General features: G+C 44.9%; 1 protein-coding gene across 6 annotated transcripts in view; it reads right to left on the bottom strand.

Moving 5' to 3' along the window:
* The window catches only part of B4GALNT1 (beta-1,4-N-acetyl-galactosaminyltransferase 1), a 613,238-nt gene that overhangs the window by 64,340 nt on the left and 527,887 nt on the right, over positions 1-21,011 (bottom strand). For all 6 annotated transcript variants that reach the window (XM_086966472.1, XM_086966503.1, XM_086966477.1 and 3 more), the window contains exon 7: positions 8,562-8,742. In XM_086966472.1, the coding sequence (XP_086822598.1) occupies positions 8,562-8,742 (181 nt within the window). The remainder of the gene's footprint in view (positions 1-8,561; positions 8,743-21,011) is intronic.

The following is a 21,011-nucleotide window of genomic DNA, read 5'->3' as shown; positions in this document are numbered from 1 at the left end:
CAGTAAGATAACCGTTTTTTATTTCACTCATCATAAAAATGCATCCCTGTAAATCAATATGTGCATGCAAAAGTGTGGGGTTTTGATAATGTTCAACAAAGGAATACTCAAAATGTATTTATTAACACTTGCAAACATCTAATGTGCTACCACTTGCGCTTCTGAGAAGGATTACTGCAGGTCAAGGGTCAACGTATTAATGAGAGTGTTTGGGATGTCTGCTGCCACCAAACAAACTGGAAGCTTGTTTGATAGCTAGAGGGCTGAAGGCAAAAGAGCAACGGAGAAAGCAAAGGTCATGGAGCAATTTCCCCTCTCTGCATGTAATGACCACACGCTGAGAAGCAGCAAAACGTAGATACTGTGGATCAATACACAGATGCCCTGCACATTGTCACCAGTAATATAAACGCAAACAGATCTAAAGTTGCAGTTCTTTTTGTCTTCAGTTGACACGACTAACGTGTGGTACAGAGATGAGTTAAGGGATACGTTTTGAGGGACACACAAACCGCATGTGCTATTATTCTTTCTTACTAACGCAGGCATTTTCCTCTTTCCAAACTTCTAATGGCCCATTTTCGCCATTCTATACTTTTAATTGTAACGCAGATTTTTTTACACTGAAATGTGTCTCTTTGCTCTCCTTAAGAATGAAATTACATAAATGTAGCCACTTGCTTGTTTTAGTTTACTTGTGAAAAGTATTGCTACGTGTGACCATGGGCTGAGCAGACTGTCTTTGAAATGTGACCAGATATCTATTTGGTTTTTTTCGGTATTGTGTGCATAGAATCCAGAAGTTCTATGGTGGAGTTGGTCATGCTTCTGTGCTCTCAGGTGAGTTGTTGTCGGCAAAGCAGTTAACAAACACAAGATTGCCTCCCAGTACATCTGTGCGGATGCTTTTTTATAACCAGGCGCCATCACTTAGGACCGGTTGAAGAACGGTGTGTACTGGATGTGTAGGCAAAGGTCTGTCCTATGGAAGCATGTGTTACTTATGCCCTATGCTTAGAAATGGTTTCCCCTAAGAAGTTATACTGAGATTTGAAATGTTGCTGTTGTTTTAAGATTTAATGGTATTATTGTTCTCTCACATGAGTCACAGTACAGGTGTAAAATTAACTAACTTTGTGCGCAGAAGCTAGTGACGGTGACCAGTGCCGAAGCACTAAAATTAACAGGCAGCGACAAGCGGGAAGTGGTGGTGAGGGAGGGGATGGCACAGGGATCTTAAGTGACTGCAACGGGTACTGCAGCACTGAACAATATTAGGCAGCGATGGGCGCGGAGAGGGGGGACCACGGCATGGGATATTAAGTGACGAAGCATTGAAAATAACAGGCAATGACGGGCGGGAGGGGGTGGGGCGGCAGAGGGTCAAAATTCCTCAAAAGAAAGATTTACAGACATGTTTTCAAGCCGGGGCAAGCTTTGTTTTTGATTGCAAGATAAATCGCTGCGTCCATGAAGCGGGCTGATACACGAGCCGAGGGAAAGAATAACAAGCAGCAATGGGCGCGGAGAGGGGGGACCACGGCATGGGATATTAAGTGACGAAGCATTGAAAATAACAGGCAGTGACGGGCGGGAGGGGGTGGGGCGGCAGAGGGGCAAAATTCCTCAAAAGAAAGATTTACAGACATGTTTTCAAGCCGGGGCAAGATTTCTTTTTGATTGCAAGAAAAATTGCTGCGTCCATGAAGATGGCTGATACACGAGCCGAGGGAAAGAATAACAAGCAGTAGATTAAATAAAACTCCAGACCGTGTTTCTTCAGGCTGGGGACAACAGCACGGACAGAGAGAGGGGAGGTGCTGGCGGCTGGGGAGGGGGAGGAGAAATGCGAGCCTGGCTGTGTGCAGGGAGAGAGAGGGTAGGTGCTGGCGGCACCAAGCTGGGGAACAGATGGCGAAGACTGGCGATTTGAGGCTGTGCACGCGCATTTTAACTCATTGCGCTTGCGCATTGAGCTAAAAGTGCACATGCACATGCACTTCATCAAATCGCCAGTGTAGTTAAACGCTGTTTAAGCCCCTATAGTCTCGCTCCGCTCAATGCGCATGCGCATTGAGAGGCGAGACCTAAAGAGCCTCCTTCCCAGCACGCTGAGAGGTATTTCCAAAGGGGGATTCCTGACTATCAGAAAATAAGCTGAGATTAACCCTTGACCACCCAGCAGGGTCAGACCCCAGATCATTCTAAAAACAAGCATTTGCAATGCAATAGGTTTTGCATTTACGCTAGTTTAAGCTATTGGCATTGTAAATGACAATGCCTTTTATTTATGTTTTGAAAACAAAAACTAAAAGGCATTGTTATTTGCAATGTCAATAGCTCAAACTCGCGTAAATGAGAGACCTATTGCATTGCAAATGCTTGTTTTTTTAGGCACTGAGAAATTAAGTGATTTGTCAATAACCACAGGATGCGGATGTTGATATTCGGCCTCCTGTTCCCCATAATCCTGCTGATGTTGCTGTGACCCTGCATTTTTCCCCATCTGACTTTTACCTAGCACAATCAGCTTTTGACGGATCATTTATGTTATCTGGCATTTCCCTGTGGGCGGCAGGCATTGGGGAATGTTTTATGAAGGTCCAAGGCCACCTCAGTAACTTTTTATAGTTCCCCAGGGTTTATTGCAGCAGTCACGGGGGAGGAGGGGTTTAAAGGGGGGGAGAGAGAGAGAGAGGAGAGAAGAGAGAGAGGATAGAGAGAAGAGAGAGGAGAGATGAGAGAAAGGAGAGAGGAGAGAAGAGGAGAGCAGAGAGAGAGAAGAGATAGAGGAGAGAGAGAAGAGAGAGGAGAGAGAGAAGCGAGAGGAGAGAGGGGAGAGAAAGAGGAGAGAGCAAGAGAAAAGAGAGGGAGAGGAGAGAGAGGAGAGACAGAAGAGAGGGAGAGAGGAGAGAGAGAAGCGCGAGAGAGAGAGAGAGAGAGACAAGAGCGAGAAGAGAGAGAGATAGGAGAGAGAGAGGAGAGGAGGGGAGAGAGAGAGAGGATAGAGAAAAGAGAGAGAAGAGACAGAGAGCTCATGCTGTGTGGCTAACATTTATGCCTTCTGGTTCCCAGCCCGGTCCTCACCATGATCGACGGACGCTGTGCTACATACCTCTCAAGACTTCTAGTTGAGGAGTGGTGGACATGACACCTTTGTCATGTGGGTGTCACATTGCTAGTCCTCTTTGTTTTTGGCTCCCTTTCTCTATCTGCTGCTCCTGCTATCTGCTGTCCTTTTGGCAGTGCTTAATTTGTACCATAATGAGTGCCGGTGACCAGCACTTTAAAAGGATATATAGAAGTGTTGGTACTCGCTGTCCACAGTATCCGTTTGCTTCTAAGATGTGACGGTGCTCTTCCATTAAATGTTTTGCAGCAGTGCTGAGAAGTGCAGGTACCCTTTCAAGATGAATAAGTTGGGGTACTCAGTACCGGTCAGTACCTACCTGCCCATTTAAAGCACTGACGGTGCCCAAATCACTGCTCAAAATACAGCGGCCGGTGCTATTAAATGTCCCCGCTCCGAAGACCAAGGTTGCGTAGTCCTAATTCCACCTTATGCCTAATCCACCATCTAACACTCACTGCCCCTTTATTTTACTCTTGCTGGCTCCTGCTTTCTTCCATCTTCTTTTCCTGTTTCTGACTTGTTTTGTGTGTTTTTCCCTCACTTGCTCTCGAGGAATGTCTAAAAAAAGAAAAATTGGTGCCGGTGGCCCCCACCCACCAGTTCAAATTAAGCACTGCCTTTTGGCCTGCAAGTCTGAAGAAATGACTGGCAGGCGGAGGTTCAAGTGGGGAGTGGTTGGACAGTGGGTTTTGGTAACAGATGGTGCTATCCCATGTTGTGCAGGTTTTTCCACTTTGCAGTTTTCAGCTCTTCACTCTTGTTCTGTTTTCTTTCATATACAAACTTGCATTTTGCCACAAGTGGTTTGTGCCTGATATGCATCCTTCTTGACTGCTCTATGGGCCCTCAGGTTTGTGCTTCCAGAGACTTCAAGTCTCACTCACTGTGAGTCTCACACATTTGATGATCAGCTTATGCTCTCACTGTCAGCAAGTTAAATGTCACACCTGATGAGATGGAATAGAAACTGAGCTCTAAATGTGGTTCTCTTCAGTGCTCTACCAAGTGAAGAACAGCTCCAAGAAGCGGTAAAGACTTCAGGATGAGACCACACCAAGCGCGGAGCCCGCCACCTGAACTCTTAAGTTGATTGGAGGAATTGCTTTGGACACATCAGAATGCTGCTTTTCTAAGACACGTCTGTTTTAGTGCGGTTGTTTTGCTGTTACACTATTAATTTTACATTCATTTCTATTTTTTTATTTTCACTTCTTGTATTGCCTTGTGTTGTTACTAATGCCAATTAGTCCTCACTCACCAACATTTTCCCAGCGTGCGCTCTCATGATCTTAGGTGTTTATAGGGCAGAGCCTTCCATGGTACAGGTTTCCAGTCTTCTCGCCAATGCTTGGTGGATCCAAATAATCTGGGGTGCAGGTCCGTGTGGTCCATCGGTTTGCTAACATTTACTAGCTAAGCATTGACTGAAATGATCAGTTCTCGAAGATGCTTGGCTGCACTAATCTCGTTGCGATTTTTGCTTCAGTTGTAAACAGTCATGGCCTCTGTCCCTCTATCTAACATTAGAGGCAGTCGCACGTGCCCTGATGGTTCAGGTCTTTGTTCTTGATGTGGGGGCTTCAAGTTCTGTCTACCATGATATTTCTAAATCTTGTCTTGTCAGCTTTATTAATGGCTCTCTGATCCTGCCAGCAGGTGCTCTGGAAATATCCTCAACTTGGAATTCAGTCAACAACCATTGACTCTTGTTAGCTTCTCATCAATGTTGGTAGGTGGTGAGTCTGCAATGTTCTTTCCTAATTGCTCCACTATGTACCTTTTCGGACTGCTTCGTGGATTTTTGTGTATCAGCCCCCCTCCTCACATGGTGAGTCCCATATAACTGGCTCTGCGCCCTCTCTGGAATCTCCAGCTTGAGATGACTGTAATCCCGGGGAGTACAAGTATGTGGGTGCAGCTAACAAGTTTGGTCTTGAGTCGCACCTGTTTGCTCTCTGACCCTAGATTAGCTGATGCCACCCTCAGGATTTAGGGCAAGGGTCCTCAAGTTGGGGTTTACCCAGAAAATATGAGGCACTTTTATTGTCCCATGTCCACTCCTCTGAGGGGTGTTTCCTGGGCCATTGTTCTGGCCTAATACTTATGAGGTTTGGCATGACCGCGAGAATCTCCATTTGTGGTGTTAAGCATCTCCTTCACCTATAATTCTTCTTACATAATTTCTTATTAAATGTCCTGTGAGGCTCAGGCTGGTCTTGTAATGATGCCCGTGGGAAATGGTGCTGGTATTTCCAAGGCAGAGGACTATTACTTTCTTTGGGTATTTGCTCCATGCACCCCTTGTTATTGTACCTTATGCTAGGTGAGGCTGTTTAAAGGGGTCCTACTGTCTGGTTTCCTGGGAGCTTTTGCCCTTTGCTTTTTTCCCCTCCACATTTGCTACACTTGAGGGTTCAGTTTTTTTCAACTTCTATCAGTTGCCACATTGACCCACGACCCATAGCACATGCCTCTTGCCCTTCTGGCAGGCATTGGTCTGCCGCAACTCCCTGTGTGATCCTTTCTGTCATTTCTTTTTAGATTCTGACTACTGGGCCTGTAGGTTTGTAATATTCTCTGCGATATGCATGCCTCAGAGAAGCCCAGCTTTAGCGAGCTCCGTCCAAGCTTGCACGAATGTGGCCCCCCGAAGTTCTAAGAGCGTGCACTTTTATGTTGGCCGTTTGTGACTGCAGTTAGTTACTTCCCATGGTTCTTTCCTCTCACCACAGGAGGATTGCAATTCATGTTATATGGACCTCTGATGCATGGGACCTTTGCATAGGAGGGTGCCTCTCGTGGCTCATGGGTGTTCTTGATTGTGTTCTAGGATGTTGCTGCTTGCCTTAGCTCGTGTTGTTATTTGACTGCATGGTGAAGGTCCAGAGTGAGCAGTATAAGCTTATAAAGTCATGACTGTGATGAGAAAGAGGGATGACGTCCTTAAATTCGGCTACTTTGCTTTAATCTTCATTACTCCAAAGCTAAGTGTGCCTGATCAGAGCCCTACGCCTGACCCAGTCTTTCTCTCTCCTTGGTCTCCAGGCATGCACAAGATGCTTTCTGTGGTATTGAGCGGGTGAGAGGGGTCTGTGGCCTTGTTATAACCATAAAGACAAAGATAAAAAATTGAATGGGGTTATTAGGTTAATAGGGAAGAATCTCATTTTGTTTTGGAGCAATGAAATTGCCGGCTCCAGGGTAAGGCTTCACTGTTGGAAAGAAAAGGCTATGATGAGGAAGATTGAGTAACGTACCTACTACCTCTACCCCTCGTTTCCAAAACCCTGCAAGACTAGCTATGTCATTTTTCTGCTTTACATCACAGATGAATAATTTGCCTTTCATTCTTGGCACAGTATGTTACATCAGTGGTGGCAGGCAGAAGCCGCACAAAGGCTCAGCTTATTTTGGGCTTGAAGGTCCAAGAAGACTTGAGCCGAGCCAGAGTCAGGCATCAGGCTTCAGCCTTGCTTGATACTTCATTGGTTTGCCTAGAAGTTCTGTAAAAACAGAGTAAAAATTGGAAGTGTGTCTATTTGTGGACATTTATGATCCTACGCTTTGTCTTTAACACAGAAATAGTGATGAAAACTGCACCTATATACACTCATTTTTAAACATTTTCTCAGAGGGAGAATCTCCCCCAAGCATCCTTGAAGACAAGGGCTTGTTCGCTTTGCTCGTACGTGTGCCAAAATGTGTTAATTCATCTTAGCCTCACCACTTTTAAATTCCACCAGCCACCACTGGAGATACAATGAAACAAAATACTTGTCTACAGCCATTAGCACAGTGTAATAACCCTTATCTACAGGATGTATCATGTAATGTGAATAATAAAAGCCATGCCTACTGCTTTTTTTTGTAACTTTTCATGATAAGCAGATCAGACTTTTGGTATCTGACATAACATGTTCCAAGTGAACCAATCATTGCTTATTTCCTTTCTCATTGGCTTGTCACTATAGGCAACTCAGGTCTGCTATATTGAGTATAAGCTCTCCCACGAGGCTACCACCAGTTATACAGTCAAAAATTTCAAAATATGCACAAAAACTGAATTCACACTCGCAATCACGTGTAAGTTTGTGTTTCAGGCCCTCAGAATCTCAGGAAGTGCCTACCACCCTTTTTTGCCGTGTTCTATAGTGCAAACTCAACAACAGGCATTGGAGTGCTTTACATGAGCACCAACTACATTACACAAGGTGAGATTTATTTGTTTTAGCAACAAGGAGAGAAATTGAATTGCCCAGAATCACAGCATGTTGAGCCAACATCAGGACTTGAACTAGAGTCCTCTGTTCTAAAGTCAGCAGCACTGGCTGCAATGCCACCAAAACAAGTTTGCTATCACCTTTCCCTGGATCCCTACAGTACAAAAAGGAGAAGTGTGGCTCAGGGGTTAGAGGCGGCAGACCCGGAAGCTGAGATCGGCCCTGGACCAGGGTTCAATTCCCCGCCTCGACGGGGGTTGGGCTCAATAATTCCACGGACTCGATAATTCTCGCTCCGGTGCCTACTCGACTCACGGGTTCACACACTGCGACTCTGGGCAATAGCTTGCTTAATCTCCACAATGGCCCCTCGCGGCGGGATGCCTGGCTTTCACCTTGTGGATACCCTGCCGGGGCTATCTCACAGGGGAATACCAGGACGGGTTCCCTAAGCAAGCGCATAGATGCCTGCGATGTGGGCGATCTGCGCTATATAAATACATGTACATTTACATTTACATTTACAAAATACATGGGCGTCAATTCACCAAAATGCCAGGTGTAGCAGAAGTGATATTGCATGCCATTTTATCTTTACTTTCACTCACTCACACATGCTTACACATACTAACACATTCACACACTCTTGGGCACATAAACACACTCTCACCCACAAGCATGCACACAACACACATTTAACAGCATTTTTATTTTTTCTTACCGTAGCTTCCAGATAGGGTCTTATTCCAGCGAATGTACTCTATTTTTCATTACAGTACTAGTGAATAATATTATTCACTATTTGTTTAATAAAAAAAAATGGACAGAAACTAGGCAAGTGGAGCTCCAACCAGCGTCCATTAGGAAGAGCTGCCCCTGTGTCTAGGCACTGATTTTGCTAGCTCTGCGGGCAGGGGTCGTAAAAGCAGTGCCAGGGTTAGCAAGGGACAAGCCAAGGTCGCAGCAGTGACTCATGGCGACCTCAAATGATGTTCATGACAAGAAAGTCAGGTTATCTTGAATTAGGATCAGGTGGCCATGTGCAGTAGAAGTGCATTGCAGCTAATTATCGAAAAGGGTTCGAAGGCAAAAGCTTCTCTGCACATTCTGCACCAGAGGGGTCTCTGCATCAAGCACATGGGCTCTACAGTGCCCATGACCAGCCCGCTCACTCTTGGTGTCGCCCATGTCCTTCAAAGGACACCCACCTACATCCGCAGTGTTTGGGTGGAAGATGGTGTTGGTATAAGTGACGAACTGCAGCTGCCGGTTCAGATTGTCGAGCAGGGGGCTGGACACCACCAGGCGCATCTCTCCACCACCGCGGACCTCGGCTTCGTCCACAAGTGCAGCCACATCGAATGTCCCAATGGTTGCCGACAGGTTCACCTGATAAGAGTACACAAAACACCAGAAGTCAGCGTGCATGTTACCAGACTACAAAATCAAGTGGTCGGTTAAGTAAACACGCGTAAACTGCATTCATTGCATTAGCCAATCATAATACAGCTTCTCCTAATTCAGTCTTATTTTGAGCCCAGGAGTTGCTCTCTTATGAAGGGGTATATTCTAATGCATGCCACTTCTTTGCATTAAATCTCGTACACAGCATCTCACGACACGTATTTCACAATGATTTTAGCATGAAGGTAGTACTTCCTCAAAGAAATCACCTTTAAAAAAATATTTTAGTAGGATTTTTATGTTAGTAGAAGATAATTCAAAGGATTAAACCAAACACCTCAAGGGTACATGTGCCCAAGCAATAAATATTGCCTTCTCATCCATCCATCGTCCCATTCCTAACCTACTGCAGTTGTAGTGAGGAAAGCTCACAAAAATCACTCCTACCAAGCACCTCCTAAGACAAATAGCAAGTCACTCCCCCTCTAACTATTAAAGGAGACCACACCTCCTACTCTTTTTTGTGCACTCCTTTGGCAGAACACTCTTGCACAGTGCAGTGGTCTGTGTGAAGTGTAGTTGGCCAGCATGTGCTTGGGTCCGCTGTCCTTTTCATCATAAAATAAATATTTTTAAAATATTTTTAAAAATACGTATTTGTGAGAAAAGGTTTGGCCTAATTCCAAATTTTTAGTTTAAGCAGAATGAGTCCGTCACCACGTGTTACCTTCCTGTTTAGGTGTCTCCTTGCTTGACTTGCCTGCGGTAATTGTGGCCCACGTTTTTCCAGCTGCCAGGTGAGCAAGAAGGTATTTATGCTTAAATGCAATTCCTTCAAACTTTTGTCAGCTTTTAGTCTGTCTTTTTACTCAGGCTGAAATCGGGAACTCTTTCTGTTTGATTTCAATTCTTCTCAGTTTCACTGTGCTTTCACCTGTCTGTGTCTGTGTTCAGCTGGTGGAAGATAAACATGGCAGCAGATATTAAACGTGTCCTCTCAGCTTGAGAAGTTGTGAGATACAAGTGCTTTTACTTTGTTGCAGGGCAAGAGCCTACACTATATTTGGTAATCTGATGGATAATTCTAGCTGCAGATTCATTACCTTAGACTAATCCCCAGACGTCAGACTAGATCTGGAAATTTTCAAGTAGTACCCCTCCGGCATCGGTAGGTGGCGTTGTTCAGCTCTGAGTTAGCATCGACAGCGCCATGAACGCCAGAAGTGATGTGCGCGCTGCCCCCCACACGCAGTGTGTGGTAGGCATCTCTCCACCCCATCCTTCTAAGGAAGAGGAGAAACTCATCCATCTGGACCCAAAAAGAGCATTGTCGTCTACATTGATTGAACAAAAGAGTTCCAGGTGGGCGATCAACTCTTTATATGATATATTGGAGCTAAGAAAGGGAAGTGTAATGGCTGCCTTTCTGCCAGCTCTCTGGAGAAGAAGAATGATGGAGAGTGACTCCAGCCTATCACCTCCATAACATAGGGATTAGGCCGATAGATAGGGACCCTGTCTTACAGATATAAGGGCATTTTCGTGCCATTTCCCTTAGAGTAACACTTATGAATTTAAGTGAGGGGTTAGATATATAAGTATTAGTCATGATTTACTCATTTGCTAACATGCCGATCTGTTTCTCATGGAGCTATGCATATTATGGGCTCCGTAGGCCTTAAGCGAGACAGACTCCATTTTGCTTTCTGCCTGGTAGCTCGAGAAGGCTTTCTAGGTGAAGTGTAATGTTTTAGTTTCAAGCTGTTGTCCGCTTGGAGAGAACCGGTTCAGGCTGACCCTTATCAAAGGAATGTATTTTTCTCCACTCCGAAGACACAACTTCAGGCCGGCCGGCTGGGAAAGTGTCCTTGGTACGGGGAGGTACAAGAATTTGGTGGGCGGCAGGTTACTGGCCGTGAATTTCCATGAAGGAACGGGCTTTGATATTAGCGAAGGTGTTAGTCTTTCAGTCAGTCAGTCCGTAGGCGGCATCTAGCCGTTAGCATCTCTGCCATTATTCACTTTCATGGTGGACAAGTCGCCATCTTTGAAGTCGGAGAAAGATTTAAGACCGAAACTCTCTGAAAATAGACTGAACGAGAAGTGGCGCGGAGCGCACTAACGCAGAGAGAGAGAGAGACGGTAGCTAATTAACAGCAAGGTTCCGAGGTCCTGAGGGAGAGCAGACGAGTTTGAGCCTATCAGTGCAGACGTGTACTTGTGACGGCTGAGGGTGACTGCAAGGCGAGCCAGGACCCAGAGACGAGACAGGAGCCTAAATGACTGCCGAGTCCCGATTTCCCATTAACCAGGTGAAGTCCAACCTATTCTTATAGTGCGTGCACCCTAATCTTTATCTTTTTATTCCCTTTGCAAATGTAATGCTGCATAGTAATGTGATTTATGTTTATTGTCAATAAATACCCTAATTCATATGGAATTATCGTGTACCTGGTGCTTATGTTCAATCTTGGTAAATGAGGCTTCTAGTTGAGCATTGTTTAGACGAACGGATGAGAAATCCCGATCAGACGAATGGTAGCCAAATAAAGAGGGAGTGAGTGGACCTTTGATGTTATAAGCACGGAGTACACTATACAATCTGAATTCATATCCAAAGTTATTATTTTAGTTTTATCCTAAGTAGACTGTTGAGATATCATCCCAATAATGTTTCATAGGAATGTGGTCGTCGTTGATATGCGGCGTTAATGAGAACGGCGGGAGGGATACTGCCGTGTAAAGCCACCGGATTGTGGTATAAGACTAAATGAGAGCGACAGGGGGGACACTGTCGTGGATGTTTCGCAGGATCGCGAACGATTTGGAAAAGGGAGCATTGGGTTCTGCAGGCCCGTGTGTAGACACGCCGGATTGTGTGTCAGATCTGCCCTAGGGTAGAACGGTCTGGGTCGGGGCGACCGCGAGGCCAACTGATGTGAATAAGATATTGTAGAAAATCCATATATGTATATTGTCATTCCCCATTCTTAGGTGCGACCTGTATATTTATCCGTATAGCTACTTATTGTGAATACGATCTAAGAAGGGAAGGTGAGTACGTTTTGGCTGGGTCACAGGGGCCCCTGGGGGCTGATCCCATCTAAACAGAAAATCCAGCCATTACATCTGGCGTCACGAACTGTTTACGAAGCCTGTGTGCATTGTGTTGTTTTCATCTCGTTGGTTTGCGCTCGGCTTCTACGTATGAAATTTTGTTTATAATTTTGTATATACTTTTTTTTGCGTGTCATTATGTTTGTTAAAAAATCACAGTCGGTTTTTAAATTACCGATCCAGATTCCCGGCTGGGAGTCTACGCCTTACGAGGCTTTGGCCCGTGAGTGGGCTGATTCTACTGGCTTAAGTGAAAATTGGTCTTCATTCTTGGAGCAGGCGGAGCCTGCTGATGTGATCTCGTGCCTACAGAAAGCGCCAGTGGTGAAGGGTGATGAGCTTCCTATTTTAGGACGCAGAGGGTGGATTGTTCTTAATGCATACAGATTATTGCATGAGAGGCTTGTGCAACTACAGAAACAGTTTAAAGACTCGGAAGGACAGTGTGTCGAGTTGCAAAATGCGCACACTTTGTTGCGTTGTCAAAATAAATTGCTTGCCGATAAACTTGAAACATATCAGACCATTGCCGAAAGGGCTGCGGTCCGTATTGCACGATATAAGTATAAACATCGCCGTGGTCGTGTGTCTTCACGCAAAGTGCGTATGGTCGTAGCAAAAGCTGGAATGGATTGGAACCCCGACGAGTGGGACGGTAATATCTGGGATTCTCATACTTCTGACTCCTCGGCAGAGGAGGGTGACAAGCGCGAGTCTTCTCGCTCCGGACGTGATTGTAAATCTGCCTCGTGCATTGATTTGACTACCGATGGTGACCGTGCTCGTTCTTCCCGTGCGGATGACGTAGCTTGCCCTGATTGTTCTGTTAAATCTAAGATGCGGGCTTCCTCGGAAGCTCTTCCTGCAGTTTCTGCTCACCCGATCTTTCGACGGAAATTACAACAAGCCCCTGGTAATCCGGGTGGTATCCCTCTTGACTGTATTGAAGATTTTACTCAGCAGGAGATTAGTGACATCCTGCAACGATTTAAACAACGGCCTGGTGAGGCCTTGCTTACTTGGATGGTGCGCCTGTATGAGCTTGGCGCTTCCGGTATTATGCTCGATGCTGTCGATTGCTTACGATTTTGTTCTTTGAGTTCTGATTCTACTATTCAGGACCATTTTCGGAATTTTAATGGTAATGTTCAGACTTCTCTGCTCCAGCTTGCGTCTGAGGGCTGTAATCATAAATATCCAACAGAGTCTGATTGGCCCTCTGATGAAAAACCGTGGTACACTCTGCGCGATGCGTCGCAACGTTTAAAGGAAGAAGTCATGAAAACGTGTATCTTCCTTAGTACTGCTGACAGGTTATTGGATGGTTTGTTAACATCTTCCGTGCGTAACCGCATTATACGTACTTCTCCTGTTGCTTACAAGCAGGTCATGATGACATTATTGATTAACCAAACTGGCAATCCTTTGTCTGCTGTGCTTGAGTCTGTTCGTCAGCTTGGTGAGCTGGGTGAATGGTTTAAACCTGAAAGACAATCCCGACCTGAGGGTCGTACTGGTGGGGACTATAAGTTCTCTAGACGTGACATGTTTCTTGCTCTCATTGCTGATGGTGTCAAAAGGGAAGAGATCGATGGTGAACCTAATAATATCCTATGGGATATGTTTCGTAAGCGTGGTTTGGATCGGAAGGAAGGTGCCCGTCGTGTGCGAAAGAATGATTATGATCGTGGTTCGGATGATAGTGGTGATGAGAGACGACGTGTGACTTTTGATCGCCGTGATGATCGGCGCCAGGAACGTGGTGATTCCCCCCGTCGTAGTGATGGGAGGGGGAGAGAGGATGATCGTGAAAGGGGAAGAGATGATCGTGGTTCTAACAGACGTAGAGATGCAAGGAGTTTTTCCCCTGATGTACGAAGGAGGGAGGATCGTAACAGACTCTCCGACCGTAATTCACAACTTTTTGAGCCTGACACTAATCCGTTTCGTACTGGAGACGGATATGAACAAGAAATTCTGATACCGAAGAAAACTGAAAACATTTACCCTGATCGGTCTTGGTTGACGGAACGCGGGAAAAATGACTAGGAAATAGGTCAAGCTCCGGTACGCAGGTGGGCCCACAGAGATTACAGACCATATGTAGATATTGAGATTTTTTGGAAACATCGTAATATCCAAAGGGCCCGAGCGTTAGTTGATACTGGGGCGGAGGCCACTTTAATTCATGGCAAGTCGAGAAAATTTCATGGACAGTCCTTCACAATTACCGGGTTGGGTGGTAAAGAAACACCCGCAGTTCAAACTGCACTTGAAATTAAAATTGGTAGGATTCCTCGTAGAGAATACTCTGTGTTGGTTGTGCCACTTTTGGAATACATTATTGGAATTGACATCTTGAAAGGTATGATTTTGCATTTGGATGATGGTTACTATCAGTTTGGTACTAGACAGTACATTTCGACCAGACCCGTACGGGTTGGCCGTTTACGCATGCCACCTATTAAGATACCTTTAGCGACGAAAGTGATTTCTCAGAAACAATATCGCATCCCAGGTGGTCATGAAGAAATTACAGCTACGATTCAGGATTTGGTTGACGCGGGAGTCATTACTCCGGTCACATCTGCTTGGAATAATCCTGTTTGGCCCGTGCGCAAAAGTGACAACTCTTGGCGCATGACTGTTGATTATCGAGAATTGAACAAACATACACCTGAATTGACTGTTGCAGTGCCTGACATTGTTACACTGATTGAGAGAATTCAAAAGCATCCAGGTACATGGTATGCTTCTATCGATATTGCTAATGCATTCTTTTCGATTCCAATTGCCCCCGAATGCCAAGAACAATTCAGTTTTACATGGAATGGACGTCAAATGACGTTCCGGAGTCTTCCTCAAGGCTATGTACATAGTCCTACGATCTGTCACCGGCTGGTGGCGGAACATTTATCTGAAGTGCCCACGATTCCACAAGTTCAAGTTTGTCATTATATTGATGACATTTTGATTCAAGGTGAAACGCAAGACCAAGTACAGTCTCATTTAGATCAGATCATTGACTGTTTGCGAGCAAAAGGTTGGGAAATTAATCCTGACAAATTACAAACTCCATCCCAAGCTGTGAAATTCTTAGGAATTAATTGGCATGAGGGTCACAGAGAGGTGATTCCACAGGTTAAACGGAAAATACTTGATTTTGCCGTTCCTAGAAACAGGAAAGAAGCTCAATGCTTTATTGGTTTATTTGGCTTTTGGCGTCAGCATATTCCCCATCTGAGTCAGATCTTGGCTCCACTGTACCGAGTCACTCGTAAAAAGAATGCGTTTGAATGGGGTGAACCTCAACAGACTGCGTTTAATTTGGCTAAAGAAGCTATTCAGTATGCGTTGGATTTGTGGCCTGTGAGTGATGGTGATGTGGATTTGAATGTGTCCGTGGAAGGTCTGTATGCTAATTGGAGTTTGTGGCAAAAGCAAGGCAGACAAAAAGTGCCATTAGGTTTTTGGTCCAAAAAGTTACCAGAGGCTGGTGAGCGTTACTCACCTTTTGAAAAACAGTTGCTTGCTTGTTATTGGGCTCTGGTGGATACCGAGCAATTGACTTTAGGCCATGCTGTGATTTTGAGGCCTGAGATTCCCATCATGCAGTGGGTTTTGAGTTCACCGAAGTCTCATCGAATTGGACATGCTCAGGAGGCTAGTGTGATTAAATGGAAATGGTACATTCAGGACAGGGCACGTGTGGGTCCGAAAGGTGTGGCGGTTTTACATGAGCGAGTGGCGCAGGCGCCCTCCAATGAGGCTGAAAGTGAGTGTTCGGTTCCCGTAGTGCAGGAGTCTCCCGTGAAGTGGGGTAAATCATTTGATGATCTGTCCGCGGAGGATAGAAAACATGTGTGGTTTACGGATGGTTCTGCGAAGTTCATTGGTGACAAGAGACATTGGAAAGCTGTCTCCTATAACCCGATTACACAGAAATTACTGAGCACAACTGGAGATGGTAAGAGTAGTCAATATGCTGAACTCTATGCAGTTTACCAAGTTTTGAAACAGGAGTTACCAGGTACATGTCATATTTTTACTGATTCTTGGTCCACTGCAAATGGACTGGCTGTGTGGCTGCCTACATGGCACTCGCATAATTGGGAATTGCATTCTAAAGAATTGTGGGGTAAAGAATTGTGGCAAGAAATTTGGGAATTGCTTCCACAGAGTACTGTAACAATCTTTCACGTGGATGCTCATACTCCAATAGATTCCCTTGACAAATTTTTCCATAACATTGCAGATGAACAGTCTAAAATTTCTGAGGCAGTGGTTGACATGCAGGATTCTGATTTGGCGGGATTGGCGAAATGGGCCCATCAGAAAGCAGGACATTTTGGAGAGAAAGCCACTAACAGGTGGGCTGCTGATAGAGGAATTCATATTCCCTTTTCTTTAATTAAAGATGCCATTCTACATTGTCCCATTTGCCAGCATTCTAGAAAGAAAGAGGTGCCTCAAATTGTTCGAGGCCACTTACATCGGGGTAAATTGCCCGCCCAAATTTGGCAGATTGATTATATTGGTCCGCTCCCTATGAGCAGAAATTGTCAATATATTTGTACAGTGGTTGATACTTATAGTGGCCTTTTGGTCGCTTTCCCTTGCAAGAATGCTACCCAAGTGAATACAATTAAAACCCTGGAGCTAATCATTCTGTATTATGGTGTCCCATTCCAAATTCAATCAGACAATGCATCCCACTTTCGTGGAAGATTGGTGCAGGAATTCTGTACGGAAAACAACATTGACTGGGTGTTTCATATTCCATATTATCCACAAGCTTCAGGATTGATTGAGAGAATGAATGGCTTGTTGAAAGAACAGTTGCGCAAGTTGACTGATGACCGTTACAGCCAGTGGAGAGATGTCTTACTTCAAGCTTTGTTAATACTGAATAATCGTCCTTTGTTGCATGCTGAATCTCCTTTGATGCGTTTGTTTCCTCCACATGTTGATGCGAAACCTAATTCTGTTGGAAGTACTGTCACTTATTGGGAAATTACCCCCGGTGCTATGGCTCCATGTAGAGCAACCCCAGGTTCCGCAGGCCTCGACCTGCATGCATTAAATGATGCACACTTCCCAGGAAAAGATCGAATAATTGTTGAAACTGGCATTGGTGTCTCCATACCTGCCGGTAGTTTTGGATTAATTGCCCCTAGATCTGGCCTGGCCCTGAAAGGTGTTCAAGTGCTCGGAGGAGTGATCGACAGTGATTATCAGGGAGAGATTAAGGTTCTCTTGCTTAATAGCAGTGAGACGGATTTGTTTATCAAAAAGTCTGACCGTGTTGCTCAGTTATTGATTATGCCTGTCTTCAGTGGTGAGATCAAAAAAGGCTCTGCCCCAACGTTGCTGACTGTGCGAGGACAAAAAGGCTTTGGATCCTCTGATCTTCCTGGAGCTAAAATATGGGTGCAATCGCCTAAAAATCCTCCTGAACAGGCTGATATTATTGCGACCGGTCATGACAACACCGTTTTGGTGATGAAGCCAGGGCAAGATGGCTGGGAAGCTGTCCCAGCTGATAAATGTTACTTACGAGAATGATTAAGGCCTGTGTTTGTATTCTTTCAGATCATTCTTTGGACTGCTGCTGCAGGATGTGTCGTCGTTGGACTCCTTTTGGCTTGCTACGCCGGGAGAGGAGAGGATCTACCGACGCCGAGTGATGGGATAACAAGAGCCGCGCGATCTGCGTGGCGGACATCTTCAAATTTCTGGATCACACTCGCTAAGCGAGTGACTAACTCTCCGCATTTTTGCCTTACCCCCATGAAGTCTGTCACGGACATTTTATCGACCTGTCTGGTTGCTGTCCCTGCATCTACTGATACACTTCGTCATATATTTAATATATCCAGTGCCCGACCTAATGTCATTTTGGGCGACTTCTTGACCCATGAATATTGTCCCTCATGTACTGTTCTTCCAGACCAGGATGCCCTTATTAATGCCAGAATCACTACTTTTAATATTACCCCTGGTGACCTTTGTTTCATGATGACCTGTAATCCTAAAGCCATCTCTGAATGTTTGCGGTTGAAACTCCAAGCCGCTACTACTTTTTCATTTCACCAGCGTTTGTTATGTATGAAAAGACTTCCTAATTCATGTTTTTCAGTGAAGAACAATATGACTTGCAAAAGTTTGATTGTTGCCACTAGCCATTATCGTTCAATGTTGTTACCTGCTGGATGGCTCTTTTCATGCGGGAATTCATCTTGGCCCTATATTCCTGCGAATATTTCTGGTGGCCCATGTGCCATCACTAGATTAAGTTTGCTAATGTTTTCTTCACATCCTCCTTCACATTCCCGTATTGTTCGAGATTCCATGTCATTGCATGAAGATTGTGATTCCTCTGTTCATCTTTATTCCAGATCAGAATATCTTGGTTTAGCTTTTTCTATTATTGGTGTTCCTGCATTGGCCGTTTATAATGCCAAAACAATCGGCAAGATGGCCTGCTGGATGGTCAAATCGATCAACCAAACTTCTACTGTTCTGTCTGATTTATTATTAGATTCCCAAGGTGAACGTAGAGCTATTTTGCAGAATCGTGCCGCTATCGATTACTTATTGTTGAAACATGGACATGAATGTTCTGATTTTGAAGGGCTATGCTGTTTTAATTTGTCTGATCATTCTAAAGAAATCCAATCCCATATTAACAAACTCCACGACTTGACTGCAGAAATTAGAGAACACATAGATCAGGGTTTCTTTGACTGGCTTTTTAATTGGCTCCCTGACATGCATTTTTTACGACAAATTTTGGGAGGGGTTATTATTACTGTCTGCATCCTTATAGGGATTTGTTGCTTTATTCAGTGTATTCCTTCCCTGCTACAATATTTTAGGCTTACTAAGGCTCATAGATCAGTTAGTTTTGTTTCATATTATTCGTCTACTGACGTTAGTTCCATTTAGTTTGTGGTTAATAGACTGGAGTCAAGGGGTGTAATGTAATGGCTGCCTTTCTGCCAGCTCTCTGGAGAAGAAGAATGATGGAGAGTGACTCCAGCCTATCACCTCCATAACATAGGGATTAGGCCGATAGATAGGGACCCTGTCTTACAGATATAAGGGCATTTTCGTGCCATTTCCCTTAGAGTAAGGCTTATGAATTTAAGTGAGGGGTTAGATATATAAGTATTAGTCATGATTTACTCATTTGCTAACATGCCGATCTGTTTCTCATGGAGCTATGCATATTATGGGCTCCGTAGGCCTTAAGCGAGACAGACTCCATTTTGCTTTCTGCCTGGTAGCTCGAGAAGGCTTTCTAGGTGAAGTGTAATGTTTTAGTTTCAAGCTGTTGTCCGCTTGGAGAGAACCGGTTCAGGCTGACCCTTATCAAAGGAATGTATTTTTCTCCACTCCGAAGACACAACTTCAGGCCGGCCGGCTGGGAAAGTGTCCTTGGTACGGGGAGGTACAAGAATTTGGTGGGCGGCAGGTTACTGGCCGTGAATTTCCATGAAGGAACGGGCTTTGATATTAGCGAAGGTGTTAGTCTTTCAGTCAGTCAGTCCGTAGGCGGCATCTAGCCGTTAGCATCTCTGCCATTATTCACTTTCATGGTGGACAAGTCGCCATCTTTGAAGTCGGAGAAAGATTTAAGACCGAAACTCTCTGAAAATAGACTGAACGAGAAGTGGCGCGGAGCGCACTAACGCAGAGAGAGAGAGAGACGGTAGCTAATTAACAGCAAGGTTCCGAGGTCCTGAGGGAGAGCAGACGAGTTTGAGCCTATCAGTGCAGACGTGTACTTGTGACGGCTGAGGGTGACTGCAAGGCGAGCCAGGACCCAGAGACGAGACAGGAGCCTAAATGACTGCCGAGTCCCGATTTCCCATTAACCAGGTGAAGTCCAACCTATTCTTATAGTGCGTGCACCCTAATCTTTATCTTTTTATTCCCTTTGCAAATGTAATGCTGCATAGTAATGTGATTTATGTTTATTGTCAATAAATACCCTAATTCATATGGAATTATCGTGTACCTGGTGCTTATGTTCAATCTTGGTAAATGAGGCTTCTAGTTGAGCATTGTTTAGACGAACGGATGAGAAATCCCGATCAGACGAATGGTAGCCAAATAAAGAGGGAGTGAGTGGACCTTTGATGTTATAAGCACGGAGTACACTATACAATCTGAATTCATATCCAAAGTTATTATTTTAGTTTTATCCTAAGTAGACTGTTGAGATATCATCCCAATAATGTTTCATAGGAATGTGGTCGTCGTTGATATGCGGCGTTAATGAGAACGGCGGGAGGGATACTGCCGTGTAAAGCCACCGGATTGTGGTATAAGACTAAATGAGAGCGACAGGGGGGACACTGTCGTGGATGTTTCGCAGGATCGCGAACGATTTGGAAAAGGGAGCATTGGGTTCTGCAGGCCCGTGTGTAGACACGCCGGATTGTGTGTCAGATCTGCCCTAGGGTAGAACGGTCTGGGTCGGGGCGACCGCGAGGCCAACTGATGTGAATAAGATATTGTAGAAAATCCATATATGTATATTGTCATTCCCCATTCTTAGGTGCGACCTGTATATTTATCCGTATAGCTACTTATTGTGAATACGATCTAAGAAGGGAAGGTGAGTACGTTTTGGCTGGGTCACAGGGGCCCCTGGGGGCTGATCCCATCTAAACAGAAAATCCAGCCATTACAGGAAGGCAGTGCAGAAACGGATCATACACGATGGAAAGTACTCTGCATAAAGATATACCTTACACTGGCTAACAAGGAAGCCTCTGAGGGTTCGCGGGGTAATTCCACCATTTCAAGGCTGTGACCACTATGTTACCTCTCAGAGTCCCTGTTCTGGACATCTGTCAGACAGCTACATGGGCATCTCTGCACTTATTTACTAAACACTACTGCCTCGACAGTCAGGTCCATTGTGACAGGCCTTTTGCCTGTTCAATCCTGCAGGGCTTCTTGGTCTGAAATCAATTTTGGAGACCCACCTTCGAGGAGGTTTTGCTTGGTATCTTTTCTAAGGTAAGGAATCTGCAGCTAGAAGTCTCTATCAGATGAACAAGTTACTTATCTTCAGTAACAATCTGGTAGAGAATCCATCAAGCCACAGATTCATTACTGACCTT

The sequence above is a fragment of the Lissotriton vulgaris genome, chromosome 1_1 (genome assembly GCF_964263255.1).
Source record: "Lissotriton vulgaris chromosome 1_1, aLisVul1.2, whole genome shotgun sequence".
NCBI classification, from domain to species: Eukaryota; Metazoa; Chordata; class Amphibia; order Caudata; family Salamandridae; genus Lissotriton; species Lissotriton vulgaris.
This window is presented reverse-complemented; position numbering and strand designations above follow the sequence as displayed.